This window comes from Coffea eugenioides, unplaced genomic scaffold (genome assembly GCF_003713205.1).
Source record: "Coffea eugenioides isolate CCC68of unplaced genomic scaffold, Ceug_1.0 ScVebR1_3594;HRSCAF=4952, whole genome shotgun sequence".
Taxonomy (NCBI): domain Eukaryota; kingdom Viridiplantae; phylum Streptophyta; class Magnoliopsida; order Gentianales; family Rubiaceae; genus Coffea; species Coffea eugenioides.
Genome location: NW_020864186.1, coordinates 16,823 through 28,995, shown reverse-complemented (window position 1 = coordinate 28,995; position 12,173 = coordinate 16,823). Strand labels below are relative to the sequence as shown.

General features: G+C 41.9%; 2 protein-coding genes across 2 annotated transcripts; both read left to right on the top strand.

The window, feature by feature from the left end:
- Window positions 1–233: 233 nt before the first annotated feature.
- Window positions 234–2,366, top strand: LOC113758065. Its single transcript, XM_027301098.1, has 2 exons — window positions 234–298; window positions 1,030–2,366. The coding sequence occupies exon 2, from the start codon at window positions 1,035–1,037 to the stop codon at window positions 2,364–2,366; it is 1,332 nt and encodes a 443-aa protein (XP_027156899.1). The 5' UTR covers window positions 234–298; window positions 1,030–1,034.
- Window positions 2,367–5,561: 3,195 nt separating this feature from the next.
- Window positions 5,562–10,122, top strand: LOC113758064. The gene is made up of 2 exons (XM_027301097.1): window positions 5,562–6,581; window positions 6,718–10,122. The coding sequence occupies exons 1-2, from the start codon at window positions 5,562–5,564 to the stop codon at window positions 10,120–10,122; spliced, it is 4,425 nt and encodes a 1,474-aa protein (XP_027156898.1).
- Window positions 10,123–12,173: the final 2,051 nt, after the last annotated feature.

Sequence of the window (12,173 nt, the reverse complement as noted above, 5' to 3'; positions counted from 1 at the left end):
CTTTTCTTCCTCCTTTCTTCAACCTCCACACACACTCACACCTTGAACACACACTACTCCTAAAAACCCTCTTTTCACCATCCAATCTCCAAACTAAATACACCAAAACATTTCTCTTTTCCTTGTGAGTTGATTCCATAGCTTAAATTCCTTCAAAAACAAGTTCTAATTCGGATTTGAGCTTGAGAAGAACAAGGGTTTCAAATTTTTGAACTCTTCATTTGGGTTCAAATTGGAGTGAAATTTTTGGGGGTTTCTTCACCATTTGCACCATTAATCATCTACCAACAAGTTTGAGGTAACAAATCTTCACCAAATGTTATCATTTGAATTTTGTCAATTTTCACTTTTTCCTATTTTTGGGCAATTTCGAATTTTTTTTCATTTTGTGAAGTTTGATGCTTTTTATGATGTTATTGAGCTTATTGATGATTATTGGTGATGTTTAACTCATGGGTTTGAGATTATTTGGTGAATTTAGCAATTTTAAGCTAATCTTGAGGATTACTTTGATTTGATCATTATTAGCTAATTTTTTTTTTTTTTTGGGGCAATTGGATTGAAGAAAATTGTATGAGAGTAATGGATTGGTCTAGGATATTTACATGCTAAATTTAGGCTTAATTAGCTTATCCTTTGATTTTTGGCATGTTTATTCTAGAAAATTTGATTAAAGTTGAATTAATGACCTTTTTAAGTCTAAACTCATGGTTAAGGTGCTTTTTAGCATTTCATTATGCTTATTTAGGTCATTAAGTTGGGAATAAGTTGTGTGATTGTTTAATTGCTTTCTCTACCTATTTGGACATTTTATGCTTAAGTGTTTTATTTGGAAAAAAATGAAAGAAGCATTTGTTGTTGATAATCAATTGTAAAGTCTTGCTTGTGAAGTTAATTGCTAATTATTATGTGAGTAAGTTGATAAGATTGGCTAATTAAAGATAAAGAGGTAAAAGTGAATGAGTTTTCATTATCTTTACTTAGCAATGTACCTATTAAATGAAGTTAACATTTAATAATTTTAATTAGGTACAATGGCTCGCACTAAGAAAGGTGCAGTGAAATCTCCTCCTCCTAACAAGAGAGGAGAAGCTTCGACGTCTAGACAACCGCGCTTGAAAAGAAAAGCAAGTAGACGTCTACAGCTTGAGGACGAGCCATCATCTGGAGAGGATACTCAACAACAAGAGGAACAAGATGCACAAGGGGACCAAGAGGAGGAAGTCCCTTATGATAAGTCGCGCTTCACCTCCGCCGAAAATGAAGCTTGGTACAATGCTAGGAGGGGAGCTAAGGTATTGGTGGAAAAGGATGTCACCTCGGATGCCGAGGAGGTCTACCATCTCAAGGCCTCCTTTGCCAAATTGGGATGGGAAAATTTCTTTAACATCCCAAACTTCTATTATGAGGAGCTTGTCCGAGAATTCTATGCAAATGTGGAGGACAAGAAGGTTTTTCACTACGACACGGAGGTGATTACTAGTACAGTGCGAGGGAGAAAAGTTCGAGTCCATAGAGCTGATTTGGAGCGCTATCTTCATGTTTCGGATGTGGGGCGCAAGGTAGATTTGAAGAAAGCCTTCAAACCCAATGATTTGGACTCTTGGAACATGCTAGAGGCACTTGTACGTTTGGGGGTTGAGTACAAGGCTACTCGAACGACGGGGCGATATTCGGTATTGACTTCATCATTTCCGGAGTCGCAACGTCTCCTTATTTACCTATTTGCCGCCAATATCATTCCGAGGGCAAGTGGAACCAATGAGGCGCGCACAAGTGACATCTATTTCTTGGATAAAATGAAGCATGGCTTAGGAAACATCCAAGGCATTCCATTGGGAAGCATTATCACCAACCACATGTGGGCTGTGGTTCGCAGTAACGACATCAAACATGCTTTCCCGTATCCTCGGTTCTTGACCTTCGAGTTTCAAAGGGTTGGAGTGGATTTTTCTAACGCTTTCCCTACAGGTCTCAAGAAGAAGGACGTCTTTACATTGGATTTTTGCAGGTTCATTTTGAAGAGTAAAGACGGCGGTGGTCCTTCAACTCAAGGAGGTGCTCAAGGGGACATTAGGCAAGAGGAGGAAGTTGAAATTGAACGAATTGAAGGGGCTCAAGGGGTTGAGACAACTACCCCGCCGGTCTCAAATGAACCGTCTTCCTCACGGCCTCCAACCTCACCTCAAGACACTCGGTCGTTTTTCAAGAAGATAATGGACAAGCTGCTTTGTGTCGAGGCTGAGGTAAAGAAAAGCCGCCAAGAGAATAAGCGGAATTCCGAGCGTCTTCGTCGCATCGAGACCAAGCTGGGTATTGAAGCTCCTCCGACTCCACCATCGTCACCTGACCAAGCGACTACTTGAGGGAGTGCTCGTCTTGCAGAAATGTTTTTTTTTCTTTTCTGTAGTATTTGTGATGTTTTTAGTGATTTTCTTTATTTCTTTTTTGTGAACTAATCCAAGTGATCTTTATCTCTATTGTGATGATAGTGATTCGGACTACTAAAAGTTGGAAATTCATCACTTGGACATGGATTCGGATTGCGCAAGTTCAATTGAGCAGTATTTTCTTTTACTCTTTATTTATTTTCCTTTTTTCACATTGAGGACAATGTGAAGTTTAAGTGTGGGGGAGGAAAGTATTGAACTTGCATTTACTTGCTAGGTGATGATATTTTGTGGATTTAAATGCTTAGAAATGTTGGAATTGTGTTTGAAATGCTTGCCATGTGGATAATTGCTTGAAATTGGGTTTGTTGGCAGGGAGTTTTCATCCATTTATAAGGAGAAACTCTGTCAAAATTTTTCTAAAATCTTTTCCAATATTTCACTATGGCCCAAAAGTTCTTCAAATTTTTGCATTTTCATTCAAAAAGGGCTAATTGTTCCAACCTTAAGTGTTTAATTCTTCCAATTGTTGAAACTTTATATGTATTTTGGAAAGTTTAGTCCTCATTTAACTTGAAAATGATTATTATGCAATTAGGATTTTTACATTTTAGAAAGTATATTGGATAAAGTGAGGAAAATTATGCCTATAATTTTACATGTTTAATGAGATTTCTTCTCTTTACTTAATTTTGCAAGTAAGTAATTGATATAGTCGATAAAGGTTATACTCCTCCTGTGATTATTTTTATATATTTTTTCTATGAGGGAAAAATAAAAAAAATAATAAAAAAATAATAAAATAAAAAAAAAAAGAAGAGAAAAAAAGAAAATAAAAGAAAGTAAATAAAAATTGTTCTACTCCAATGATTCACCTACCGAGTAACCGGGGGTTGGCATCTACAAATGTCGACATTCGCGTAAAAAGGTACTTGAATTAAGAGTATGCATAGCAACTTGAATAAGTGAAATGTTGAGTAACCGGGGATCTTCACCTAAAAGTGTCGATGTTCGCGTAAAAAGGCATTTTCACTATTTAAGTAAAAATTAGTATGAATAAATCCCTCTTAGTTATAGAATTTTGAGAAAAAGATGATTATAGGAGGAGGAAGGCTATAAATTGACTATGTGATTTGCTTATTTGTAAAATTAAGTTAGGGTAAGAGATTAAGTTTAACTTGTTGAATTTAGGGTATAATTATCTTTCCTTTATTTGATATTATGAGTATTTAGTGTAAATTGAATAATTGTATAATGATTATTTTCCAAGTCTTGAGGAATTAAATTGGACAAAGTGCATATATTGTTTCACCTCTTGAATCATTGCATTTGATTATGTGTGAATTGCTTGAGGACAAGCAATGATTTAAGTGTGGGGGAGTTTGATAAGTGACTAATTTACGTAATAATTGTATGATATTTTATATTATTTTTAGTCACTTTTGTTATATTATTGGAAGAAAATGAATTATTTTGGCTATAATTGGTGAATAAATGTTTTTAAGTGATTAAATGAGGTTTTTATCACTTTTTACTTGGATTTTGTGTATTTTGACAGTTTTGATGCATTTTCGTATTTCGGCTATAACTTAAGCTACAGTGATCGGATTAAGATGATTCTTGAACCAATTTGAAGATAAGAGATAGATCTACAACTTTGGTGAAGACATCTAAATCCAGTTTGAAGGTTTTCCAGGTCAAAATGCCGAATTACAATAGCAAATTTCTACTGGTCGAAACTGGAACAGGGCAATAAGCAGGTAAGGGTATTTTGGTCATTTCTCAGCCTACACAGATCCAAATGAGGTGATTCTTGATGCATTGGAAAGCTAACTAAAAGGGCTACAAGTTTCATGTTTTGGTCAAGAGCTAAATCAGCTTTTATCATCAAGAAAAGTTCAGTGGAAGTTGATGCAAAATCGGAGCAGAGCTGGAAATTGAACCAGAAGTGACCAAATGGTCACTGTATCAATCCGGCCGGAATTTGGCCGGATTTAAGGCCGGATTTCTGGCCGGATTGCGGTCAGAAAAGGCTGCTCTGTACGCGTAAAACTCAATTTCACTCCCACCAACTCACATGGGATGCTAGACATGTGAGAGACATTACCAGCTGTAAGGAGAAAGTGTAAAGCTTCATTCCTTGACCATTTTCATCATAAAAAAATAGCAAAATTCATTGTAAGAGAGATTGGAGTCCATAGCAGAAAATAGAGAGTGAGCTACGGGAGAAAGCTTGAAGCTGCAAAAATGTAGCTCTTTCATCTCCCTAGTGTTAGTTTAGCTTAGTATAGAGTAGTGTAGCTTTTCCATTCTTGTTTATTATCTAGATTAGGATGAAGATGGAGGATGAAGAAGGCAAGGAAGAAAGCTCATGTGACAAGGGTTGTATTCCTTCCAAATTCTTTATCTTTTGTATTTGATTCCAAGTTTAGTTAATATACAAGTTCTGGATTTTGTGTTTAATATGTATTTCTAAAGTTTATACCTTGGGTTTGGTTGAACTTTCTATAATTGTTAGTGTTTATTATTTGGTTATTTGACTGCTATGATTTGAGCAAGTTATTTAGCACTTTGGCTCTTTAAATCATGATTAATCTGGTACCATTAATTGTGATTATCTAAGGTGTTGTTTCTGCAATGAAAATTGAGATTTAACACTAGTTCAAGAAGTGCTAAACATAGGGAGTACACTCACGAAAGTAGAGGTGCACTTATGTGGTTTTTAGTGATTCATTTCATGTAATTTCATTGAAGAAATGAACTTGTAGCTAATTTCATAACCATGAAAATAGGTATGGATTAGTTATGAGTATAATTGATTCACTACGAAAGTAGGATTCAAATGCATAAGGAAATTACACCATAATTAGCCTAGATGTAGTATTCAATGATCCAAATATAACACTTGCATGAGTAGTTAGGGATACCACAACCTAAGGAGCTTTCATTTGTTATTTTCTTGTATAATTTCAGTAGGTTTAATTTGTTATAATTCATTGATAGTCTAAATAATAGAGAAGCTTTAGTAGTACCGGTAATTGCAATCTTCCTTGTGGGATCGACCCTTAATACCCTATACTCGCTCACGATTCGTATACTTGCGATAAATCGCGTGTGGGGTATTTAGGAGTTTATAAATGTAAAACTTGATTAGGATGAGCTTAATTGTATATGTATACTCCGCGCACGTCAGGTTTGCTGGGGAGGTGTCTGAAGATCGATTCAGCGACATTAGCGCTCCGACGGCCGTCGGTAGCAAGAGTACTGGTTGAGATGGATGTATCCAAGCAACCTCCAAACCGTATCTGGATTGGGGAGGACCAGGAGGGTTTCTGGCAGGAAGTGGAGTACGAAAGCTGGCCGCAGTTTTGTGGGTTTTGTACCCGATTTGGTCATGCAGAAGGGGACTGTCATAAGAAGAATCCGGATCTCAAACCATCCAAAAATTTGTTCATGAAGGCAGGGAAGGCAATGGACGTTTATCGGCCTAAGAGTCGACCAGGTTGTGACCTCCCGCAGCCGGAGGTTTTCATTACTCAGGTGGCGTCGCCCCAGCTCACTGTTGGGGTTTTGGTTCCTGGCCAGGCCAGTGAAGGGGGTATTGACGTCTCTATTGCACCTGAGGAGGCTGCGCGCTCGGACATGGGGGACTTAAAGGGGTCCCCACAGGCTGACATTGGTACCACGTCCGTGACTGATGTTGCGCTTGGGAGTGTGGCGACTGCTGGGACTGTGGTAGCCGCACAGGCGTTTGCTGCTGCGTCAGAAAGGGCACTCGGGGTGGAACATGGCAAGGAAGAGGGGAAGGATTGTGGTGGGGAGGGGAGGGAGTGTGGGCAGAATGATGAGGTGGTTGTGGTGTCCTCTAATTCCTTCGCGGTGCTGCACTCACTGTCGGGTATGGAGGTGCAGGATTTTGAGCGTGACCTGTCCAGGTCGGCGAGTCATGCGCGGACACCCAGTCAGAGGCATAGGCGTCTTTGCTCGGACGGGGACAAACCGGGGGAACTGGTGTCGAGGGAGCAGTTAAACCAGTTTCACAGGCAGTTGCTTCAACGTCAAGTCGGGGAGCCAGGTGAGGGCCATGAACAGGATGGGGTGGAGAAAGTGAAGCAGCAGGAGGTCCCGAAGCATGGCCAGCCAGCAGCTTCGAGGAAAGGGGGACGGTCTGCTAAGGCACATCTTAATCAGGTAAATCTCCAATCGCAGAATCCTTATTCTTTACGGTCTCATGTTAAGTCCCTTTAAGTCTGTGGTTTGGAATATCCGGGGGGCTTCCCGCAAGGATTCGCTTAGATATTTAAATAAGATTTGCAAAACTAATAAGATAAGGTTGCTGGTGTTGCTGGAACCTTTGTCGGATACTCCTCAACTTGAGGTGGTCCGACGGTTACTTGGGTTTGATAGTTCTCTGGGAGCATTGAATAATAAGGTGTGGGTTTTTTGGTACAATGACATGACGTTGAATTTCAAGGAACTGGCAGAGCAACTCCTTCATATGCACGTCACCTTCTCCTCGGGGTGCTCTATTCAGTTCTCGGCAGTATATGCTCGGTGTACTAGGGTGGGGCGGAGAGATCTGTGGGCAGCAATGGGTGCTTTGGCAGGGGAAGTTGTTGGGCCCTGGTTACTGGCAGGGGACTTCAATGTCATCTCCAGTAGGGAGGAGCGCGCAGGAGGTTCTCCGGCCAATGAAAGAAACATGGAAGAATTTAATGATTCAATTGGCAATTGTGGTTTGACGGAGGTGCCTTTCGATGGTACTGTATTCACATGGACGAATGGTAGGATGTGGCAACGCTTGGATAGGGCCTTAATGAATCAGGATTGGGCTGGTGGGTATGAGTTCTCTCATGTCTCACACTTGTGCAGAGGTCGCTCGGATCATGCTCCACTGTTGATCAGTTGCCAGAATGGGGGTTCTATCAAACGGCCATTTAAATTTCTAAATGTCTGGCGGAGGCACTCCGGTTTCTTGGAAGTGGTTCAGCAGGGTTGGGCGATACCCGTGGAGGGTGACGGTATGACGAAATTTGTTCAAAAACTGCGGGCAGTTAAGGGTTGCCTGCGGGGATGGAATGTCCAGGTGTTTGGCAATATTTTTAACAGGGTCAGAGAGGCTGAGGTTGATCTGAAACAACGGGAGGCGCAATATGACATCCGGAGGGACTCGGGTTCCAGATCAGCGCTAGAGGAGGCCAAGGCGGTTCATGCGAGGAGCCTGGCATGGGAGTGTGAGTATTGGAGACAGAAGGCGGGCATCCGTTGGTTGCAGGTGGGGGATGCTAATACGGCATTTTTCCATTCGCGATGCCGGCAGCGTCGCAATTTTAATTTTGTGGCTCGCATTAAAGATCAGTCGGGAACATGGGTGGAGGATATCCAGGACATCAAGCATTCAGCAGTGGATTTCTTTGCCTCTTTGCTAGCCTCCGAACAACATGGATGGCAGGCTCCGGGGTTTCCTTTTACGCTCCCACATCTGGCTGCTGCGGACAACGCCATGTTAAGTGCGCCACCGGACATGGAAGAATTGAAGGGGGTGGTTTTTGCGTTACAAGCAGATAGTGCTCCGGGCCCTGATGGGTTTGGCGCTGGATTTTACCAGGCTTGTTGGGATATCATCAAGTCTGATTTGTTGGACGCAGTACAGGCTTTCTTCCAGGGTTTGCGTTTACCTAGGAGTTTTACTAGCACTTCTATTCTTCTCCTTCCTAAGGTTACGGGCGCCACGCAATGGAAGGACTTTAGACCAATCAGTTTGTGCAACGTCTGCTCAAAGATTATTTCTAAGATCGTTTCTGATCAGTTGGGTAGGGTGCTTCCTGCCTTAGTGGACCCCTGGCAGACTGGCTTTGTACCAGGCCGTGGAATCACGGACAACATTCTTCTCACGCAGGAGTTGGTGGCTGATTTAGATCGGCGATTGAGGCACCCGAATCTCATGTTGAAGTTGGATATGGAAAAGGCGTATGACAGGGTCGAGTGGTCTTTTCTTTTGTTTATGCTGCGGAAGTTTGGTTTTGAGGAACATGTGGTAGACATCATTTTTCGTCTGGTGTCTAACAATTGGTTCTCAATTTTGGTCAATGGGGAGGCTGCGGGTTTTTTTAAGTCCTCAAGGGGGCTTCGACAGGGTGACCCGGTGTCGCCTGCCCTTTTTGTTTTAATTGCCGAGTTTCTAGGCCGAGGGGTGCATCATCTTCTGGTTAATCAGCCGGGCAGGTTGTTTGTTTCGTCAGCGACTCCGGTGCCTTACCTCGCTTTTGCGGATGACATGCTAATTTTTACAAGATGCTCGGAGGAGTGCCTGTCTGCAATCAAGGGGTTTCTTACGGCGTACCAGGAGGCCTCTGGTCAAAGGGTAAATAGCAGTAAGAGCTCCTTTTTCTTGCCGTCAGGGGCTACTTCACAGCAGGAGGAGGTGGTGCATAGCATTTTGGGTTTTCACCGTCAGTCATTTCCATTCACCTATTTGGGGGCACCAATTTATAAAGGCCGGCAGCGGAGTGTCTTGTTTGATGATATTGTGTCCAAAATGCGGGCCCGCCTGGGTCACTGGAGTACTAAGTTGCTATCCTTTGGGGGTAAACTCGTCTTAGCACGGCATGTCCTTGCGTCGTTGCCTATGTATCTACTTCAGGTGTTGGATCCTCCCAAGGCGGTTCTCTCTCGGTTAGGCAGGATCTGTAATTCCTTTCTTTGGGATCATCAAGGGGAGAGGCGCATTCATTGGTCTTCCTGGGATAAGTTATGTTTTCCCTATGACGAAGGGGGTCTTGGGTTTAGATCCTTCAAGGACATGGCACGGGCGTTCTCAGCAAAATTATGGTGGCGGTTTAGGCTTGGAGATTCCATCTGGGCTGCTTTCATGCAGGCCAAGTACGTCAAAGGGAGTCATCCGTCGGAAGTGTCGGCAATGCGGGCTACAGCTACGTGGCGGCGTCTTGAGGCGATTGGTCCTCTGGTTGAGCCGCACATTAGATGGAGCTTAGGGGAAGGTTTGGTGGATTTTTGGAAGGACAGGTGGGTGTTTCATGAGCCCTTACAGCAGGTTGTGGTTAGTTTGGAGAGGCCTCATTTTCTTGTCTCGGAGTTTCTTACTTTGGGGGGATGGGATGAGCGGCGTCTTGCTCGGTGGGTCCCGGAGTTTGTTGTTCGTGCAATTATAGATATACCCTTTGACTTAGCTCAGAAAGATAGAATGGTCTGGTTGCCTTCACCGTCGGGGTGCTTTTCGGTCAAGTCGGCGTGGGAGGTGTTTCGGGGAAGGCGGCATCACTCCTTGGTTCATTCATTATTATGGCCTTCGGTCCTACCAGCAAAAATGTCCTTTTTGGCTTGGCGAGTGGTGCGTAATGCCCTTCCTCTGGATGTGGCGTTGCGGTCGCGGGGGCTGGCCTTACCCTCTAGATGTGGGTGTTGTTATCTGGAAGAGGAGGCGCTGCTTCATGTTTTCCTCACGGGTCCGGTCGCATCGGAAGTGTGGCGGAGGGTGTCTGGCCGTTTTGGTTTTCAGCTGCAGAATTGCTGGAGTATGGCATCGGTTTTTGTTGCTTGGTATCTCACTTCTCCGTCATCTTCAAAGAATCATATTCGGGTGTTTATGCCAGTGGTTGTGTGCTGGTTTCTCTGGTTAGCAAGGAATCAGGAGCGTTACATGGCGTGCGGTGCCTCGGAGGAGGACCCCTCGTGCGATTGCCTGGGTGAAACCGCCTCCTGGGGTGCTTAAACTCAATTCGGACGCTAGTGTGAACCAGGGGAGGGCCTCGGGTGGTGGGTTGCTGCGGGATAGTCAAGGGAAACTGATTTTTGTGTTTTATAAGGAATTCGGGGAGCAGGATGTGTTGTCAGCGGAAAGCTTGGTGTTGCTTTTTGGTCTCAATTTGTGTTTGCAGAGGGGTTTGCGTCCCTCGGTGGTAGAAGTCGATTCCAAGGCGTTGGTGCAATTGGTAGTGTCGGGGGCAAGTGCTAAGTGGCCATTATGTAATATCTTGCGGAAAATTAGGGGTCTCCTGGAGGGTTTCTCGGCCACAGTTTCACATATTTTCCGTGAGGCTAACTCCTCGGCGGATAGATTAGCAGCTGTTGGGGCAAGTGGCATTTGCATTTATGATCATATTCACCAAGTGCCGGCAATTGTTCGGGCCACTATCGTGCTGGACGCACGGGGGGTGCCAGGTGTTCGATGGTTTGATAAGGAGGGTTAGGTTCTTAGGTTCTATGTGTCCCGCGTAGGCTTTGATTTTTTGGGGTGGTGACACCCCTTTCTGGTGTTTTTTGACTTTGAGGTTTGTTTTGATCTTTTGATTGGCAATAATATTTGGGGCTGGCATCCCTTCCCCGTTCACGGGGTTTGCGAAAAAAAAAAAAAAAAAAAAAAAGAGTAGCATCATTAAAAACTAATAAAATTTCTAAAATTTTATTACAAACAATCCAATTATTTTCATGCAACAATAATTCGGTCATGTTAGTTGCAAAGAATGCACATAATAATTCACTATAATTGTGTGATTCTTTGAGTAATTCAAATGTTGAATTCCAACGAGTAGCAACATCTCTTGAAAATCTTTTTGGATTTTTTCCATTGACTTTACAAAAAGTGCTCCACTTTTTCATTAATTTAGGGTGTGACCATAAATAAGAAATTGCTTTTCTAATAGGTTTTATATGATTTTCAAGTGCTCGTAAACCATCTTGTACGGCTAAATTTAAAATATGGCATGCACATCTAATATGAAAAAATTTACACCTAATCCAGGTTGGCAAAGATCTCGCAACTCTCCAATAGAAGCGGTATTTGCGGATGCACTATCAAAACCAATTGAAAAAACTCTTTTACAGAGACCATATTCTCCCAAAATAATACTAATCATTTTAAAAATATTTAGAGCATTGTGAGATTCATCAAAAATACGAAAAGCTATGCACTCTTTTTTGTGTGTTCCACTCATTATCAATCCAATGACAAGTTATGGCCATATAAGAATATACTTGCCAATGGTCACTCCAAATATCGGAACATATAGATACACAACTATCTAAATTTGAGAATAATTGAATTACCTCTTTTTTTCCTTGATTATAAATATTTTTAAGTGTTCGTCTAAGAGTGGTTCTAGGAACATTTTAAATTGAGGATTTAAAGAATTTTGACAATATTTCTTAAAACCCAACTTTTCACCAAAACTAAAAGATAAATGTTCAATAGCTATCATTTTTGCTAATTCATTCCTGTGTCTTTCTTCACTAAATCGAAATAGAGAAGGTTAGAAGTAGCAAACCTGGTAATTTGTGTTTGTTTGTTGTCGATGCCCAATTCTTGAGGATGAAACTTTCTCAAATGCTTGTGATACTTTCCATAAAATTTCAAGTCCTATTTATAGGACAAAATGAAATTAAAAATTTGGAACGTTGTATTGTAACTTTCCAAATTTGTAACGTTGTATTGAAAATTTGGACAAAATTTACGTCGTTGAATTGTAACGTTGTAATTCACCCTAACCCCCAATTTGAAGAAGCCCCCTTTTTCTCTTCGGTTGCCTCTCTAATGCCTGAAGCTTTTTCTTCCGAGCCCTTCTTTGCAATTTTTTCTCTTGGATCCGTTGAGAGCTTGGTCAAAAGGCAAGATTGTGGTGGCATATGATGACTGTGAGAACCCGTAAAACCCTAATTATTTTCCTAGGGTTTATTTCCTCTTAATTGCATGTTTTCTGCATTTTCTGGCTTAGAAATATTTTCTTAGTGGATTTTATGAGCAATTATAGTTTTAAGATGATTTTT

Bases quoted from the DNA above. Each gene is read 5' to 3' on its own strand.
- LOC113758065 (XM_027301098.1), top strand. From the start codon at position 1,035: ATGGCTCGCACTAAGAAAGGTGCAGTGAAATCTCCTCCTCCTAACAAG.
- LOC113758064 (XM_027301097.1), top strand. From the start codon at position 5,562: ATGTATACTCCGCGCACGTCAGGTTTGCTGGGGAGGTGTCTGAAGATC. The intron at 6,582-6,717 runs GTAAATCTCCAA...AAAACTAATAAG, and splicing joins CTAAGGCACATCTTAATCAG to ATAAGGTTGCTGGTGTTGCT.